The sequence below is a fragment of the Trematomus bernacchii genome, unplaced genomic scaffold, assembly GCF_902827165.1.
Source record: "Trematomus bernacchii unplaced genomic scaffold, fTreBer1.1, whole genome shotgun sequence".
Taxonomy (NCBI): Eukaryota; Metazoa; Chordata; class Actinopteri; order Perciformes; family Nototheniidae; genus Trematomus; species Trematomus bernacchii.
In genome coordinates, this window is record NW_022987607.1 from 1,579,276 (window position 1) to 1,595,106 (window position 15,831).

Consider the following 15,831-nt stretch of genomic DNA (forward strand, 5'->3'; position numbering starts at 1 on the left):
GAGAATCTACCTACACCTGAAGAATGCTTATTGTACTTTTATCTATGTTGAGAATGAATGACATACAGCACAGGCACAATCAGGCAGCGGGGTGCACTGACGTCAATTAAAGTACTTAATTAAAGGACACCTATCATGCTATATTTAAATGATATATTGTAGGGCCATACCTATATAAGGTATATTTATACGTTTCTGTTTTCAAAATACCAAACAGATCATGCATTTTAGCCATGCCTCATTTCACTCTATTTGCTGTTCTCCAGCCCTGTTTTTGCAGGGGGCTGATTCTGTGAGCTGCAGCTGACCACGCCCCCCTGCAGGAGAGGGGAGCGTGCTCTGATCAAGTCAGAAGAGGGGGAGAAAAAGAGATCTCCGTCCTCCGTGTTTTATTCTTATATTATTATATAGAGTCGTTATTCATTTGTTTTAAAGCTCAATAAATAACAAAGAAGACCTTAGACCGGCACTTTTCAAATTTTGTCCGGAAGATTTCAACTTTAACGGACATCTTGACCGGGGAAAGAAAACCTAACTGAAACTCTGCCGCACGGTCCCCTCGTTCCTTGGAAGAGGCGGAGAGGTGGGTGTTTGTCATCTGCTGGTGGACTAACCGGAGAGAATTACAGTGCTTGCCTCGGGGAGGGAGAACAAAAGCCACAGCGGAGAATAAACAGAAGGTTAACCATGGCAACCATGCGCGGGAAGTCTTCTTCACTGCTTTTGTGGCAGACTACAGCGCCACTTACAGGCCTGGCATATGTACTACAGAGTCTCCAGCGCTTTCAAGCGGCAATGGCCGGCCGTGGCCCAACCCCACATTCCCCTGATAGGTGGAGAGTTGGCCCAATAGCCGTAGCGCCACCGTCCTGACGTCAGGACAGTGTTCAAATCTGGATCAGTTTTTATCAGATCCGTTGCAGCCCCTTTTTTAGAGATTTGGGTATGAGGAAAATAGAGAGGGTTGTGTTTTCTGACACTTGGTGAGTTCCCTGGAACACCGGGGACACATATTCATGTAGAAAAGACGTACAAAAGTGCATTTTGCATGATAGGTCCCCTTTAAGTATTAAATACATTGAGTTTGAGTAAAATACTTGGTTACTGATTAATTTAGGTTATAATATATTAAATAAATTGCAAAGCAAAACATGCTGTCATTTATTTATTTTGTATTTTTTAAAGGTTTTCAACCTGAAAGAATCCTAATGTGTTCTTGAAAAGTTGAAATGAAGAAAAGGAAAAAGGATTCCAGTTGTCCATGCGTCCTCTGTTGCCCCTCAAGCCTCTCAAATGTGGGCAAACACTCAAATAAATGCCAAAAACCCAGAGAACTTGACAATACTTATCAGAATAAAAGTATGTTAAATAACACTGCTACCTAGTTACTAACTCACTCAGTGGAGGCTCGTCCATTGAAGAAAGGGAGGACCATCCTCCCTAAAATTTCAGAAAAAAATAAACTTTGAAGAGAACAATAAATACACCTCAATTTAAAAGATAAGTGTTAAAATACAGATAATAGCCCTGACTTTTAACATGGGACTGAAATGGGGCTAGAGACGACGAGCCTCCCTTTGGGCGGGTCTATCCAGAGGCTCTGGATTGGGCGCCTATATCATCAGTGAACCAATCAGCGGATCTGACTGCGCATCAGAGTGTTGATGGGGAGGGTTATCAGCGATATCAGAGTTTTTTCTGAACCGGGGAACAGGGGCGCTGCGCCCTCTTACCAAAATCAATTCCTTGAATTAGGCTTTGATTATGTTCTGGCCCGCCATCTTGTGGCTCAGCAAAAAATTGGCCCACGGCCAAACTTACTTGCCTACCCCTGCTGTACATTATGCCCACACATCAAAACACATCTCTGCTCACTGTTATTAGAGCATTCATATTGTATTATCTTCCTGATTGTATTGTATATAGTTTATATTTGTGTTCATGTGCCATGTTTAGAGCTTTAGTAAAGTGCAAGTGCGTTTTCAGAAGGAAACACTTGTGTGCTTTGGAGCTACATGCTGTAATGTAAAAGTACCTGTTGTGCCTTGTGGCCACTGGAGGGCAGCAGAGGAGCAAGTCAGTGCGACATCAGTTGTAAATGAGAAGAAACACGAAGCAACAAGTCTCCCTGAAATGAATACATTATGTTTTATACGATATATCCACACAAGCTTATGGTCTGTTTTGCCTAATGTTCATCTTCATTTTGCACAAGCTGGGAATTATTTGTGGTAATGTGGTGGCTCGATGAAATGTTTACAAAGCTTTAGTGTGATGGGCAGCTTGGTCTTCACTTGCTAGAAAGCGTTTTAAAAACAGACCATTATCCCTCCTGACCAACATCTTCTGGAGATTGTAAAGAACATTTGTTTTGGTCTGGCAATGTTTAGCACTGCCAATATTTGATTTAATATAATTTACTCCTTGTCAAAAATGTATAGAAGGTTTAGTGCGACATCTCCAGGTGAGCAGGTAGTCTGTTTCTGCTTATGTTAAGGTGTGGTTGTGTTTAGTGTTGCCAAGTTCAGTTGACCAATCATATATTAGGCCAACAGTGAAAACACCCTCTCTGATGCATATGTGGTAACTGTGGCTGGGGTCCCCTTTAAATAGCTGACAACACCAACTCCTGTTGAGGGGATGGAGGAACCTGTGGACCCTCAATCTAAATTCTAAATTGCTTTGCCGATGTTGGGGCTTCCCTTCACAAGGACAATAACAGAGGCATTCATGACCAAATAGAATGCAGCTTTATTTCACAAATATACATGTTAACATGTCAATGTTCAGCAGGTGTCAACGGGTAACAGGGTGAACATACTTTACACTATGACATGGTGGGTTTCCCCTCCTCAGATGGGCAGGTCTGGTCCACTAGGTCACAATGCCTGCTAACTGAGGGACACAAAGAGAACAAAAGCACGCACTACTCAAAGCACAACTTCTTTGAAAATGATTACAGTGAGAGTTAGTTTACTCACCCTTTTAAAGTGTCACCCGGTGCAGTCCCTACACTGAAAGCAGACAAGGTTCCCCCAGAGGGAGAGGAGCCTGTAACACAAGCACTTAGTCAATTATATTGCCCACAATCTGCACACTAGAGAACTATTGACAGAAAATAAAAATAAAAAAGCACTAGAGGACAGTAGACTTTTAAAAAACAAACGCAACATAATAGTTGCCAGCTCAAACACCAATTAAATATAGCATTAAAGAAGGTTAAAAACCAGGCTTACTTTGACAGAGTAATAGATCCTCCTGGCTCCATCCAGGAGGGGAAACGCTCATACTCAGCTCTATGGATTAAACACAAAAACAGATGTTATAAAGAATAATAAGAGCTAGAAGAAAGTGAGCAAACGTCCATAGCCAGTTTCCCGGGTTGCTCGGCTGGTTATGAGCACTTCTACACTCTGCAAAACACCTACAAGTTGCTTCAAAACTATTACAACTTGGAGTAAAACACCATATTAAACGGTGCGTACGCTCAAAAGATGACGGACGCCAGTTTCTACGCACTGTTTGCGATTTAAAAAAAACTAACTTCAGGGGGAAATGTGCGGTCCTCCACGCACACTCTGACCCATCCGTACGCGGTACGCACAACAACGGGAGAGACGAGAAACTGCGACACCGTTGGGCGAAGGAAGAATGGAGAGAAATATGTGGAAATAATACCATCAATAGAATGTTACCTCTCATTTATCATATATGAAGAATTACTTTGCAAAACTTGATTAAAGCCAATCTTAAAATGATGAAACAACCGCCTGTTTGAGACTCCTCAGTGCACACACACATTGGAGAAATACATAAATACGGAAATGTTATTGATCACCTCTCGATGTTCTCTTGTTAACAAATGTATTCCGTTAAATGATGCGGTAAGCAGAAGGACAGAATTACTTTAAACTGACGCCGTGTAGCTTTTCTATAGGTTAGATAGATACGAGCATGGTTTTATATACCATCATGTTTAAATCATGTTTTATGCCGTTCTTCAATACTTGATAAGTCGCTCGTAAAACACAGGAGGTACGGAAACTAAGAACACCGATGTGGTAAATTGTGCAGCTAATTTAACACAACACGTGTGTTTTATTTCATGTTAACTGGTGGATATAGAGTTGCTGCGAGGAGGGGGGGTTGAGACGCACAGGCTGCAGTGGAGACGCTGCGCACAGCTGATCGACAGCTGGAACACAAACCACCAAATACAAATTAATAATTCAGATCCAGTCGTCATGACTCCACTCCGGAGGGATTCCCCGATACTTTCTTACAGTTTCTCATCATGGGGGGGGGGTGTCTCCTGTCAACGGCACAAACACACTGACACACTGCCTGAGGAAGGTTATGTGTATTTTGTTTGTCATTAACTTTTTTCGGACCACTTATTTAGGTGACGATCCGACCTCCATGCTGCTACTCTGGTTCAAACTGCATCCACCAAACAATGTGATTTGTCTCCACCTCCCCAAAAGAACCAAAATCTGACTCGGTGTGAAATGTCTTTTTTAGCTGTTCTGTCGTCATTTCCTGCGATCTTCTTCATGATGAATATTAATACGGGGCGCTTTTTTGACTATTTATAGGCAAAGATGGGCGTTACGTGAAGCCCGCAAAAGCTGCGCCGCATTTCGAGTTGATTGTGATTTATAAAAAAAGGGAAACCGGCAAGTCGCCGGTACGCTGTGTTTTATGAATCGGAAAATGTCTGTGCGTATTTATTTGCTTTGTCCTACGTAAGCCACCTTCCCACGTGAATCCTACGCAAAGCTTTATAAATGAGGCCCCAGGTCTCGTGCTTTGAATGTCTGAAGAGTTTCCCTCCATGATGGGAAAACGTATCTTGCCCTCGCCCTATCCAAACTGACCTGAGACCCTTCCATAGGTTCATTGAAAAGACCATAAAACCACCTTAAACCCGCGAGTCCTACCTTGAGGGAGATAACGGTGAGCGTGCCGTGCAGCCGAGAGAAAGGTTTTCTGAAACTGCCCGGAAAAACTTTTATAACTTACATTTTATCGGGCACCGGTCATGTGATCACGTCACGTGACAATGACGTCACATTCCCACACATATATAAGAAGCAGCCTGTCACTTGAAGCTTCACAATCTCCATCCTCTCCAACGGGTCAGTACAACTTTAACAGACAGAGACGGTGTCATCATGCTGGGTTTCCTCTTCCTGTTGGGCCTGGCTCTGGGTGCTGTGTCTTCTTCAGATGATGAAGAAGACACAATGGAGCTCCAGCAAGACACCTGTCCCTCCTACTGGTTCTCCTTCAACGGCCGCTGCTACAAGTACTTCAACACAGAGACGACCTGGGCTGATGCAGAGCTCTACTGTGTGTCCCAGGGAGGCAACCTGGTGTCTATCCACAGCAGAGAGGAAGAGGATTTTGTCAAATTCCTGATCAAAAGCTCTGACTCTAATGAGGGAGCAACATGGATCGGACTCCATGACATCGCCAAAGAAGGAAGATGGATGTGGTCTGATGGGTGTGCAGCCAAGTATTTCTTTTGGAATGCAGGACAACCAAACAACAAGGGACGAGGTGAAGACTGTGTACTCAACAACTGGAGGGGGAAGTGGAATGATGCGAAGTGTTCAAAAACTTTTCCCTCAGTTTGTGCATCTCGCACAACTTGTCCTTAGCAGCTGAGATGTTGCGTGTTCACCTGTTTTGTTATCATGATAACAATAAAGACACAGATGTAAACTTATATGTGTGTGAACAGAAGTCCTTTTGTCTAACCTTTATTTTCATGAATGTTACATATTCACACTGGTCGCTCCAGGGGTTAATCAAAGGAATGATTTCTACACCTTTTTTAAATATCATCAATTCAGTCCTGCCTTCCTTGCTTGCTTGTTCAACTTTCGGCCAGACAGCCCTTCGTGCCTCCCTGTCTTCTTTGCTGAGGTCTTCTGCAAAGCGTATTTTGAGATGAGCCAGGGGCGGATCTAGAACAATATTCATGGGGTGGCAGGAGATTGAGGGGTGGCATCCCCTGGCAGAAGTATATGCTGATTTAATCGCAGTCATATCAATCAATGTTAACTTGGAAATCAACAATATTGATATTTGACCTCAATAACAGGTGACATTATTGTGGCACATCAGTAAAGCCTTACATATAAATATAAAAGGTGGCAGACATCATTTAATGAATTTTAACTGAATGAGTTTGTTTCACTCTTAGACCAGCAGGGGTACCAAATCTATGAAGACTGCTGCAATAAGTACATTAACTCATCGATTGTCTGAATGAATATGATAACAATCTTATTCCTATCAGCTGTCAATCACTGTTATGATTCACAAATTCATTAATTATTGAATAAACTATATTTTTTGGAGGAGTTAATGATGAATGTTCCTCAAGATGCTTGCTCACCCTCCTTCAAATTGGAAAGACAAGTAATTACGATCTATCAAGATTCAAAAGAACAGTTCAGCGCCCCACGACTTTACTGCAAACAGTTACAACCTTGACTTTACATCAGAAAGAACAAACATTAAAGAAGTGACTAACTGCATCAGTTAGGGTTAAACGTGTATTCAGCTCAAACACATCGCTGCAGTTATTATCCAGTGGAAAGCCCTTACCTGCTGGCAGTTAAATCAAAGTGGTTACTTTTTTTTGGCAGGGCAGTGTAGTTTTACACACCGTCTTATTTGACTTTCTCAGGACTTGAAACAGTTTTTTGGGGGCAGACCCCCACAAAGAAAAAAATATATACACACATACAAGGTCATCTTAACAGTTTTGTATGCTCATCCGTGAGCAGAGCATCAAGTTGACATAGGCCTAAACAAATGATTGTAGGCCTAGTGCATTCACCACGAATCATTTTTTGTGCCCACAACTTCAAACCTCTCCCTCAAGTAAGGCCATGGATGCGGGATGTCTTGCTGGAGGTCTGATGACTCGCCTCCTCGATGTTATCTTCATTTTCAGTCCTGTCGCTGACTGTACTAGCGTTACTCTTGGACATTATGCCGTTAACAATAACGTCTTGAAGTATGTTTTCCTGATCATACTTGAATACTTTTAATCAAGTACAATTTTCAATGCGGTACATTTTCTTACAATGTAGTATTCGTACTTCTACTTAAGTAAAGGATATGAATACTTCTTCCCCCACTCACTGATTGACTCACTTAATATTGAGCTCATAAAGCTCTTGCTGTAAGGATCCAAGAATTTATATACAATAATGTCATTGTTAGCTAATGAATGTTTCCATGCTGAACAACGGCAACATGACAACGTTTTCATTGGTCCCTCTTCTTTAGAGAAGACCAGGAAATGATGGATACACGGATCGTGTTCAAATCAATAGGCACGCAATGACTCTAAATAATAATGATCACGCCACCAAACACACATTCAACTAAAGGAACCAGCCTGTTTGGGAAATGTGAGAAGTAGAAAGTACAGGTATTTGGGTTCAACATGTAAGAAGTAGAAAGTACAGGTATTTGTGTTCAACATGTAAGAAGTAGAAAGTACAGGTATTTGGGTTCAACATGTAAGAAGTAGAAAGTACAGGTATTTGTGTTCAACATGTAAGAAGTAGAAAGTACAGGTATTTGAGTTCAAAATGTAAGAAGTAGAAAGTACAGGTATTTGTGTTCAACATGTAAGAAGTAGAAAGTACAGGTATTTGAGTTCAAAATGTAAGAAGTAGAAAGTACAGGTATTTGGGTTCAACATGTAAGAAGTAGAAAGTACAGGTATTTGTGTTCAACATGTAAGAAGTAGAAAGTACAGGTATTTGTGTTCAAAATGTGAGAAGTAGAAAGTACAGGTATTTGGGTTCAAAATGTAAGAAGTAGAAAGTACAGGTATTTGTGTTCAAAATGTAAGAAGTAGAAAGTACAGGTATTTGTGTTCAACATGTAAGAAGTAGAAAGTACAGGTATTTGTGTTCAACATGTAAGAAGTAGAAAGTACAGGTATTTGTGTTCAACATGTAAGAAGTAGAAAGTACAGGTATTTGTGTTCAACATGTAAGAAGTAGAAAGTACAGGTATTTGTGTTCAAAATGTAAGAAGTAGAAAGTACAGGTATTTGTGTTCAAAATGTGAGAAGTAGAAAGTACAGGTATTTGGGTTCAAAATGTAAGAAGTAGAAAGTACAGGTATTTGTGTTCAAAATGTAAGAAGTAGAAAGTACAGGTATTTGTGTTCAACATGTAAGAAGTAGAAAGTACAGGTATTTGTGTTCAACATGTAAGAAGTAGAAAGTACAGGTATTTGTGTTCAACATGTAAGAAGTAGAAAGTACAGGTATTTGTGTTCAAAATGTAAGAAGTAGAAAGTACAGGTATTTGTGTTCAAAATGTGAGAAGTAGAAAGTAGGTATTTGTGTTCAAAATGTAAGAAGTAGAAAGTACAGGTATTTGTGTTCAAAATGTGAGAAGTAGAAAGTAGGTATTTGGGTTCAAAGTGTAAGAAGTAGAAAGTACAGGTATTTGTGTTCAAAATGTAAGAAGTAGAAAGTACAGGTATTTGGGTTCAAAGTGTAAGAAGTAGAAAGTACAGGTATTTGGGTTCAAAGTGTAAGAAGTAGAAAGTACAGGTATTTGTGTTCAAAATGAAATTTGGCCTCTGCATTTAACTCATCCTAGTACTAGGTGTAGCGGCAATAACTCCCTATGAGTTAGCTGCTGAGAGGCTAAAAAGTGCTCTTTGCTGTGACGCGTTCGTGTAAGAGTCCGTAGTCATTTGTAGTCCATGGTGTTTAATAAAACGAAAACAAACAATATACAACTCCAGACCTGACGGTCAACAGAAAGTATCAGAGCGCCATTCACCCTCTTCCTACATCATATACTCCAAACTAGTATCCAACAGGTGACTAAATACCAATAAACCACACCCACGTGACCATTGCCGGAAGTGATAAACAATAATAATTAAACGTGATGCAAACAGAAATGAAGATAATAATAGAAGTAATAAGTAATGGCAAAACAAGCATTATGGCTCCTACATTCCGGCCCCTAATTATTATATAACAATTTATAATAATTATTCAAAACAAATTACAATAAAACACTGTATATTCTAATGATATGCAGATCATCATTTTTTAAATCCAGTATTCATATATCAGTACACAAGCAATCAAGTCTGCCGTGTGTAGTATTGTGTGTGCAGGGGGCAAAAATAGTCACTGTATGCAGGGGGCAAGGAGCAAGGTAAAAAATTGAAAATTATTTAGAGATGGCAAAAGTTTCTCTGCCTCATGAAAAGGGCGGACTTGGCTGAGGGGTCTGTTCAGAAAGCCAATCTTTGTCTTGATCTGAATCACAAGTAGAAGTCCTTTTTTTCCTTGTCCTTTTCCAATCTAATGTGATTGGCCCTTCCAATAGTTTGGCAGATTTTAAGACTGGATCCCGGAACCGTTGATTTTCCATGGAAAGTCTCTGGATGTCTCTGCCACCTTCAGGATAGTGCATCTTAAATTGATGTTTCCACAGCATATCCACTTTCACTACAGATGTCCTGCAAGCACCCATCGCTGACTCAGAGTTTTCAGTCCTCTTCACCGGCCCCAGTAAGGCCACTTGTATGCAAAAAGGCCATGGCTGGTTCTTTTCTGTCGATCTTGTTTCCTTTGTTTCTATGTCGTATTTAATATTTCCAGCTTTCATGGTTGCAAATGTGCTTTCTGTCGGATGAGGTTGTGACTCGAGTTGTATGGTAGATGTGATGATTTCAGTGTCAGCTCTGTCTTTGGTTGTTATTGTTGATGTTTTTAGATTAGTTATACTGTGCTCTGGAATGATTGGTGCAGATGTATATATAACTTGTGGCTGGGGTACAAAAGGATCTGTGTTGATATGAAGTGTTTTCTTTTCCTTAAGTCCGTTTCCAAAATATGACTGCCATCAGATCCTGTAGTAGAGCTCGGAACACTGGATTTCTTTGAAGCAGCAAGAACCTTCATTTTGGCCATGGTGGCGGCGATGTAGAAAGTACAGGTATTTGTGTTCAAAGTGTAAGAAGTAGAAAGTACAGGTATTTGAGTTCAACATGTAAGAAGTAGAAAGTTCAGGTATTTGTGTTCAACATGTAAGAAGTAGAAAGTACAGGTATTTGTGTTCAACATGTAAGAAGTAGAAAGTACAGGTATTTGTGTTCAACATGTAAGAAGTAGAAAGTACAGGTATTTGTGTTCAACATGTAAGAAGTAGAAAGTACAGGTATTTGTGTTCAAAGTGTAAGAAGTAGAAAGTACAGGTATTTGAGTTCAACATGTAAGAAGTAGAAAGTACAGGTATTTGTGTTCAAAGTGTAAGAAGTAGAAAGTACAGGTATTTGTGTTCAACATGTAAGAAGTAGAAAGTTCAGGTATTGTCAGGGGGTTGTCCGGTGCCTTGCTCAAGGGCACCACGGCAGGGCAGGAGGTGAACTGGGACCTCTCCAAGTAGCAGTCAACACTCCATATTTTACGTCTGTTCGGGGACTTGAACCGGCGACCCTACGGCTCACAGTCCAAGCAACAACAACAACAAAACAACAAAAACAATGTACTTGTATTTGCTGTCGCCAACAGTGTAGATGGGTTACTTACTGCCTTAATATAGTGCATGCACCTGCTAAGGGAGAACAAGATTCACACTCACACTGATCGCCATGCAATCAGGAGCAATTTAGGGTTCATTCTCTTTGTCTCTTAGAGTTCAGGAGAGCCAACAATGATGGAATGAAGACTGTCCACACCAACCACGGTTTTGATCACACATGGAATGATTTCCATTATTATTCTTATCACTCAGTTTGTGCATCTGGCATAGCTTGTGTTTAGCAACTGAGATATGACATCTTATTGAACCAGGTCACTGTTCACCTGTAACTCTGTTAACGTGCCTTTGGCCACAAGACACAGATGTACACTTACTGTGTATGAAAGTCCTGTTTGTGATATATGCAACATAATGGTTCACTTTGTTAACAAGGAAACAATGCATTATTCATACACTTTGACAGTACATCTACTCTTTGAAGCCAGTCTCCTTAACTGTTGCTGAACAGCAGACAGTGCAGCCTCTAAGTTAGAGAAAAGTGCTGAATGTTTCAAATGTAGCTTAGTAGTCATTTAGCATCAGGGTACAAGGCTTTGCTGGTGTAACATTAAGAAAGTCAAAAGAGTCAGTCTGGATTGCAGAATTCTTTAACATGAGGCACATCATTTCTCTTTATCCCTTTAACTGCCAGCGCCACCATTTGGTAGAGCACATTTTGTGTCTTGATATCTTGTTGAAAGAAAAAAAAAAGTGTAAGGGTAACTCCATCTGATTCAGACAGCTCTACCCTTTGGTTGACATGTTATGCACAAAGCAACCTCTAGATCAGTGGTTCTCAACTGGTCAGGCCTCGGGACCCACTTTTTACTTGGTCAATACATCGCGACCCAACATTTGAAGCACTCAAATCTATTCAACAAAAAATCGTGCTGTAATATATATATATACGCTTTTGAGCATACAATATTAATAAAAGTGAAGTACAGTGCATATATCCCTTCACAGAACTAAAGTATGCTTTTAAAAAAGGTTTAATGAGATGATGGAATCAAAGCTGAACTATATACAAAGGCACACATGCTGAAACCCAACCCCAGCAGGGGGGTCTGGGGGGATTGTCCCCCAGGAGATTTTTAGAAATACTAACATAAACTACGCATTCTGGTACACTCTGAGAAGAAAATCGGGCCTTCAAAATAAAAGTTTGACTTTTCCCCCCCCAAAAAAAAAAAAAAAAAATCTAATTTTTTTTTCCAACTTTTTTTTCTTCACTCACACATCCGCGACCCACTCGAAACGGGTCCGCGACCCACTTTTGGGTCGCGACCCACCAGTTGAGAACCACTGCTCTAGATGTCACTGTGGTTCGAACAGAATGCCCTTCAGCTAGCTTCCACTGAGGAAGTTGGCATGCTAAAAAATCACTGCTGAAGAAATCACTCTTTTTGGTCAACTTTTGTAAGGTAACAATATCCTTGTTGACACATTTTAGTGTCAGAGCACTTACTGAACATATTTAGATAACTTGATGCACAAAAAAAGTTTTAACAAGGGTGTAATTATCTTTTTGAAAATATGCTCAACCAACCGGTCGAATTGGCCTTTTATGGTAAACTAGCAATATGACTTTTTCAGAGTTTCAGAGATGTTTTCCTATAAAATATGGTAAATAAATAGCTAGATTCATGGTAATATTACTAAATCTAGTGAGTCTCAGAGTGAAAGAGTGATAATAATTTATATAGCACCTTTCATGCATGGCATTCAGCCCAAAGTTGCACACAGATGAGCAAGTTAGGCCAACACAGGATGTAGACATTTGCTGTTAGGCCAGTGGTTTCTTGTTAGGCCAATTCAGCATATACAGTACGATGAGCAAGTCTTTTTTTCATTATGAAAAAGACTTAACATTACTTTTTTCCAAAACATTTGTTTTACAATTATAATTTATTATCTTTTATGAATATATCTGGTTGTATATATTGCTCATTTTCCATAAAAGAAACAAATGTATTTCAGTTTGTGTTTTATTTGAGTTTGATGCATACAAATACTGTATATGATTGTTGAAAATGCACTTTTACTAGGCCAGCTCGACCAGTTGGTACAGGCTCATAAAAACAAAACTGTGTGGTCAGTCAAAAAAAATAATAATTGTTTGTGGTTAGTTGTGGCCCATTTGATAAAAAAATGCAAACAAATAATTTTCCCATAGCTTTTTTCTTGGTCTGGCAGTTAAAGGGTTAATCTGAGAAAGTCTCATTTGAAAGATGCTTTTTGTTAAACCTATTCAGCAATTGTTGGTCAGCAAGATCTCCTAAATCAGAGCTGTGGTCTGTTCCTATTCAGTGTCATAGAAAGGCCTTGTGGCAGTCATTTGACTATTACCCTGTACATCATGGGTCGGCAACAGGCGGCCCGCGGGCCATTGTTGGCCCGCCAGCAATAATATTTGGCCCGTAATTTTGAGAATAAAAAATAAAAAAATATTTTGAGATTTTTTTTTTTTTTACAACATCGGACCGACAGTCGCACATATAGGCTATAATGTCCGAATAGAGAATCTACCTACACCTGAAGAATGCTTATTGTACTTTTATCTATGTTGAGAATGAATGACATACAGCACAGGCACAATCAGGCAGCGGGGTGCACTGACGTCAATTAAAGTACTTAATTAAAGGACACCTATCATGCTATATTTAAATGATATATTGTAGGGCCATACCTATATAAGGTATATTTATACGTTTCTGTTTTCAAAATAACAAACAGATCATGCATTTTAGCCATGCCTCATTTCACTCTATTTGCTGTTCTCCAGCCCTGTTTTTGCAGGGGGCTGATTTTGTGAGCTGCAGCTGACCACGCCCCCCTGCAGGAGAGGGGAGCGTGCTCTGATCAAGTCAGAAGAGGGGGAGAAAAAGAGATCTCCGTCCTCCGTGTTTTATTCTTATATTATTATATAGAGTCGTTATTCATTTGTTTTAAAGCTCAATAAATAACAAAGAAGACCTTAGACCGGCACTTTTCAAATTTTGTCCGGAAGATTTCAACTTTAACGGACATCTTGACCGGGGAAAGAAAACCTAACTGAAACTCTGCCGCACGGTCCCCTCGTTCCTTGGAAGAGGCGGAGAGGTGGGTGTTTGTCATCTGCTGGTGGACTAACCGGAGAGAATTACAGTGCTTGCCTCGGGGAGGGAGAACAAAAGCCACAGCGGAGAATAAACAGAAGGGTAACCATGGCAACCATGCGCGGGAAGTCTTCTTCACTGCTTTTGTGGCAGACTACAGCGCCACTTACAGGCCTGGCATATGTACTACAGAGTCTCCAGCGCTTTCAAGCGGCAATGGCCGGCCGTGGCCCAACCCCACATTCCCCTGATAGGTGGAGAGTTGGCCCAATAGCCGTAGCGCCACCGTCCTGACGTCAGGACAGTGTTCAAATCTGGATCAGTTTTTATCAGATCCGTTGCAGCCCCTTTTTTAGAGATTTGGGTATGGAGGAAAATAGAGAGGGTTGTGTTTTCTGACACTTGGTGAGTTCCCTGGAACACCGGGGACACATATTCATGTATAAAAGACGTACAAAAGTGCATTTTGCATGATAGGTCCCCTTTAAGTATTAAATACATTGAGTTTGAGTAAAATACTTGGTTACTGATTAATTTAGGTTATAATTATTAAATAAATTGCAAAGCAAAACATGCTGTCATTTATTTATTTTGTATTTTTTAAAGGTTTTCAACCTGAAAGAATCCTAATGTGTTCTTGAAAAGTTGAAATAAAGAAAAGGAAAAAGGATTCCAGTTGTCCATGCGTCCTCTGTTGCCCCTCAAGCCTCTCAAATGTGGGCAAACACTCAAATAAATGCCAAAAACCCAGAGAACTTGACAATACTTATCAGAATAAAAGTATGTTAAATAACACTGCTACCTAGTTATAACTCACTCAGTGGAGGCTCGTCCATTGAGGAAAGGGAGGACCATCCTCCCTAAAATTTCAGAAAAAAATAAACTTTGAAGAGAACAATAAATACACCTCAATTTAAAAGATAAGTCTGTTAAAATACAGATAATAGCCCTGACTTTTAACATGGGACTGAAATGGGGCTAGAGACGACGAGCCTCCCTTTGGGCGGGTCTATCCAGAGGCTCTGGATTGGGCGCCTATATCATCAGTGAACCAATCAGCGGATCTGACTGCGCATCAGAGTGTTGATGGGGAGGGTTATCAGCGATATCAGAGTTTTTTCTGAACCGGGGAACAGGGGCGCTGCGCCCTCTTACCAAAATCAATTCCTTGAATTAGGCTTTGATTATGTTCTGGCCCGCCATCTTGTGGCTCAGCAAAAAATTGGCCCACGGCCAAACTTACTTGCCTACCCCTGCTGTACATTATGCCCACACATCAAAACACATCTCTGCTCACTGTTATTAGAGCATTCGTATTGTATTATCTTCCTGATTGTATTGTATATAGTTTATATTTGTGTTCATGTGCCATGTTTAGAGCTTTAGTAAAGTGCAAGTGCGTTTTCAGAAGGAAACACTTGTGTGCTTTGGAGCTACATGCTGTAATGTAAAAGTACCTGTTGTGCCTTGTGGCCACTGGAGGGCAGCAGAGGAGCAAGTCAGTGCGACATCAGTTGTAAATGAAAAGAAACACAAAGCAACAAGTCTCCCTGAAATGAATACATTATGTTTTATACGATATATCCACACAAGCTTATGGTCTGTTTTGCCTAATGTTCATCTTCATTTTGCACAAGCTGGGAATTATTTGTGGTAATGTGGTGGCTCGATGAAATGTTTACAAAGCTTTAGTGTGATGGGCAGCTTGGTCTTCACGTGCTAGAAAGCGTTTTAAAAACAGACCATTATCCCTCCTGATCAACATCTTCTGGAAATTGTAAAGAACATTTGTTTTGGTCTGGCAATGTTTAGCACTGCCAATATTTGATTTAATATCATTTACTCCTTGTCAACAATGTATAGAAGGTTTAGTGCGACATCTCCAGGTGACCAGGTAGTCTGTTTCTGCTTATGTTAAGGTGTGGTTGTGTTTAGTGTTGCCAAGTTCAGTTGACCAATCATATATTAGGCCAACAGTGAAAACACCCTCTCTGATGCATATGTGGTAACTGTGGCTGGGGTCCCCTTTAAATAGCTGACAACACCAACTCCTGTTGAGGGGATGGAGGAACCTGTGGACCCTCAATCTAAATTCGAAGTTGCTTTGCCGATGTTGGGGCTTCCCTTCACGAGGACAATAACAG

At 40.4% G+C, this 15,831-nt stretch overlaps 2 protein-coding genes and 1 long non-coding RNA gene across 3 annotated transcripts in view; 2 read left to right on the plus strand and 1 right to left on the minus strand.

The window, feature by feature from the left end:
• Nucleotides 1–2,731: 2,731 nt before the first annotated feature.
• Nucleotides 2,732–4,998, minus strand: LOC117482908. Its single transcript, XR_004555938.1, has 4 exons — nt 4,941–4,998; nt 3,237–3,296; nt 2,982–3,051; nt 2,732–2,895 (listed from the first exon to the last, which is right to left on the minus strand). It is a non-coding gene; the product is annotated as an uncharacterized LOC117482908 (long non-coding RNA).
• A 147-nt stretch (nt 4,999–5,145) lies between these two features.
• LOC117482907 (ladderlectin-like) overlaps nt 5,146–15,831 on the plus strand; it is a 32,527-nt gene continuing 21,841 nt past the window's right edge. Inside the window, exon 1 of the mRNA XM_034131147.1 lies at nt 5,146–5,174. The gene's annotated coding sequence lies outside the window, so the exon portion shown is untranslated. The remainder of the gene's footprint in view (nt 5,175–15,831) is intronic.
• On the plus strand, nt 5,175–5,731 carry LOC117482905 (lactose-binding lectin l-2-like). Its single transcript, XM_034131145.1, has one exon. The coding sequence runs from the start codon at nt 5,175–5,177 to the stop codon at nt 5,661–5,663; it is 489 nt and encodes a 162-aa protein (XP_033987036.1). The 3' UTR covers nt 5,664–5,731.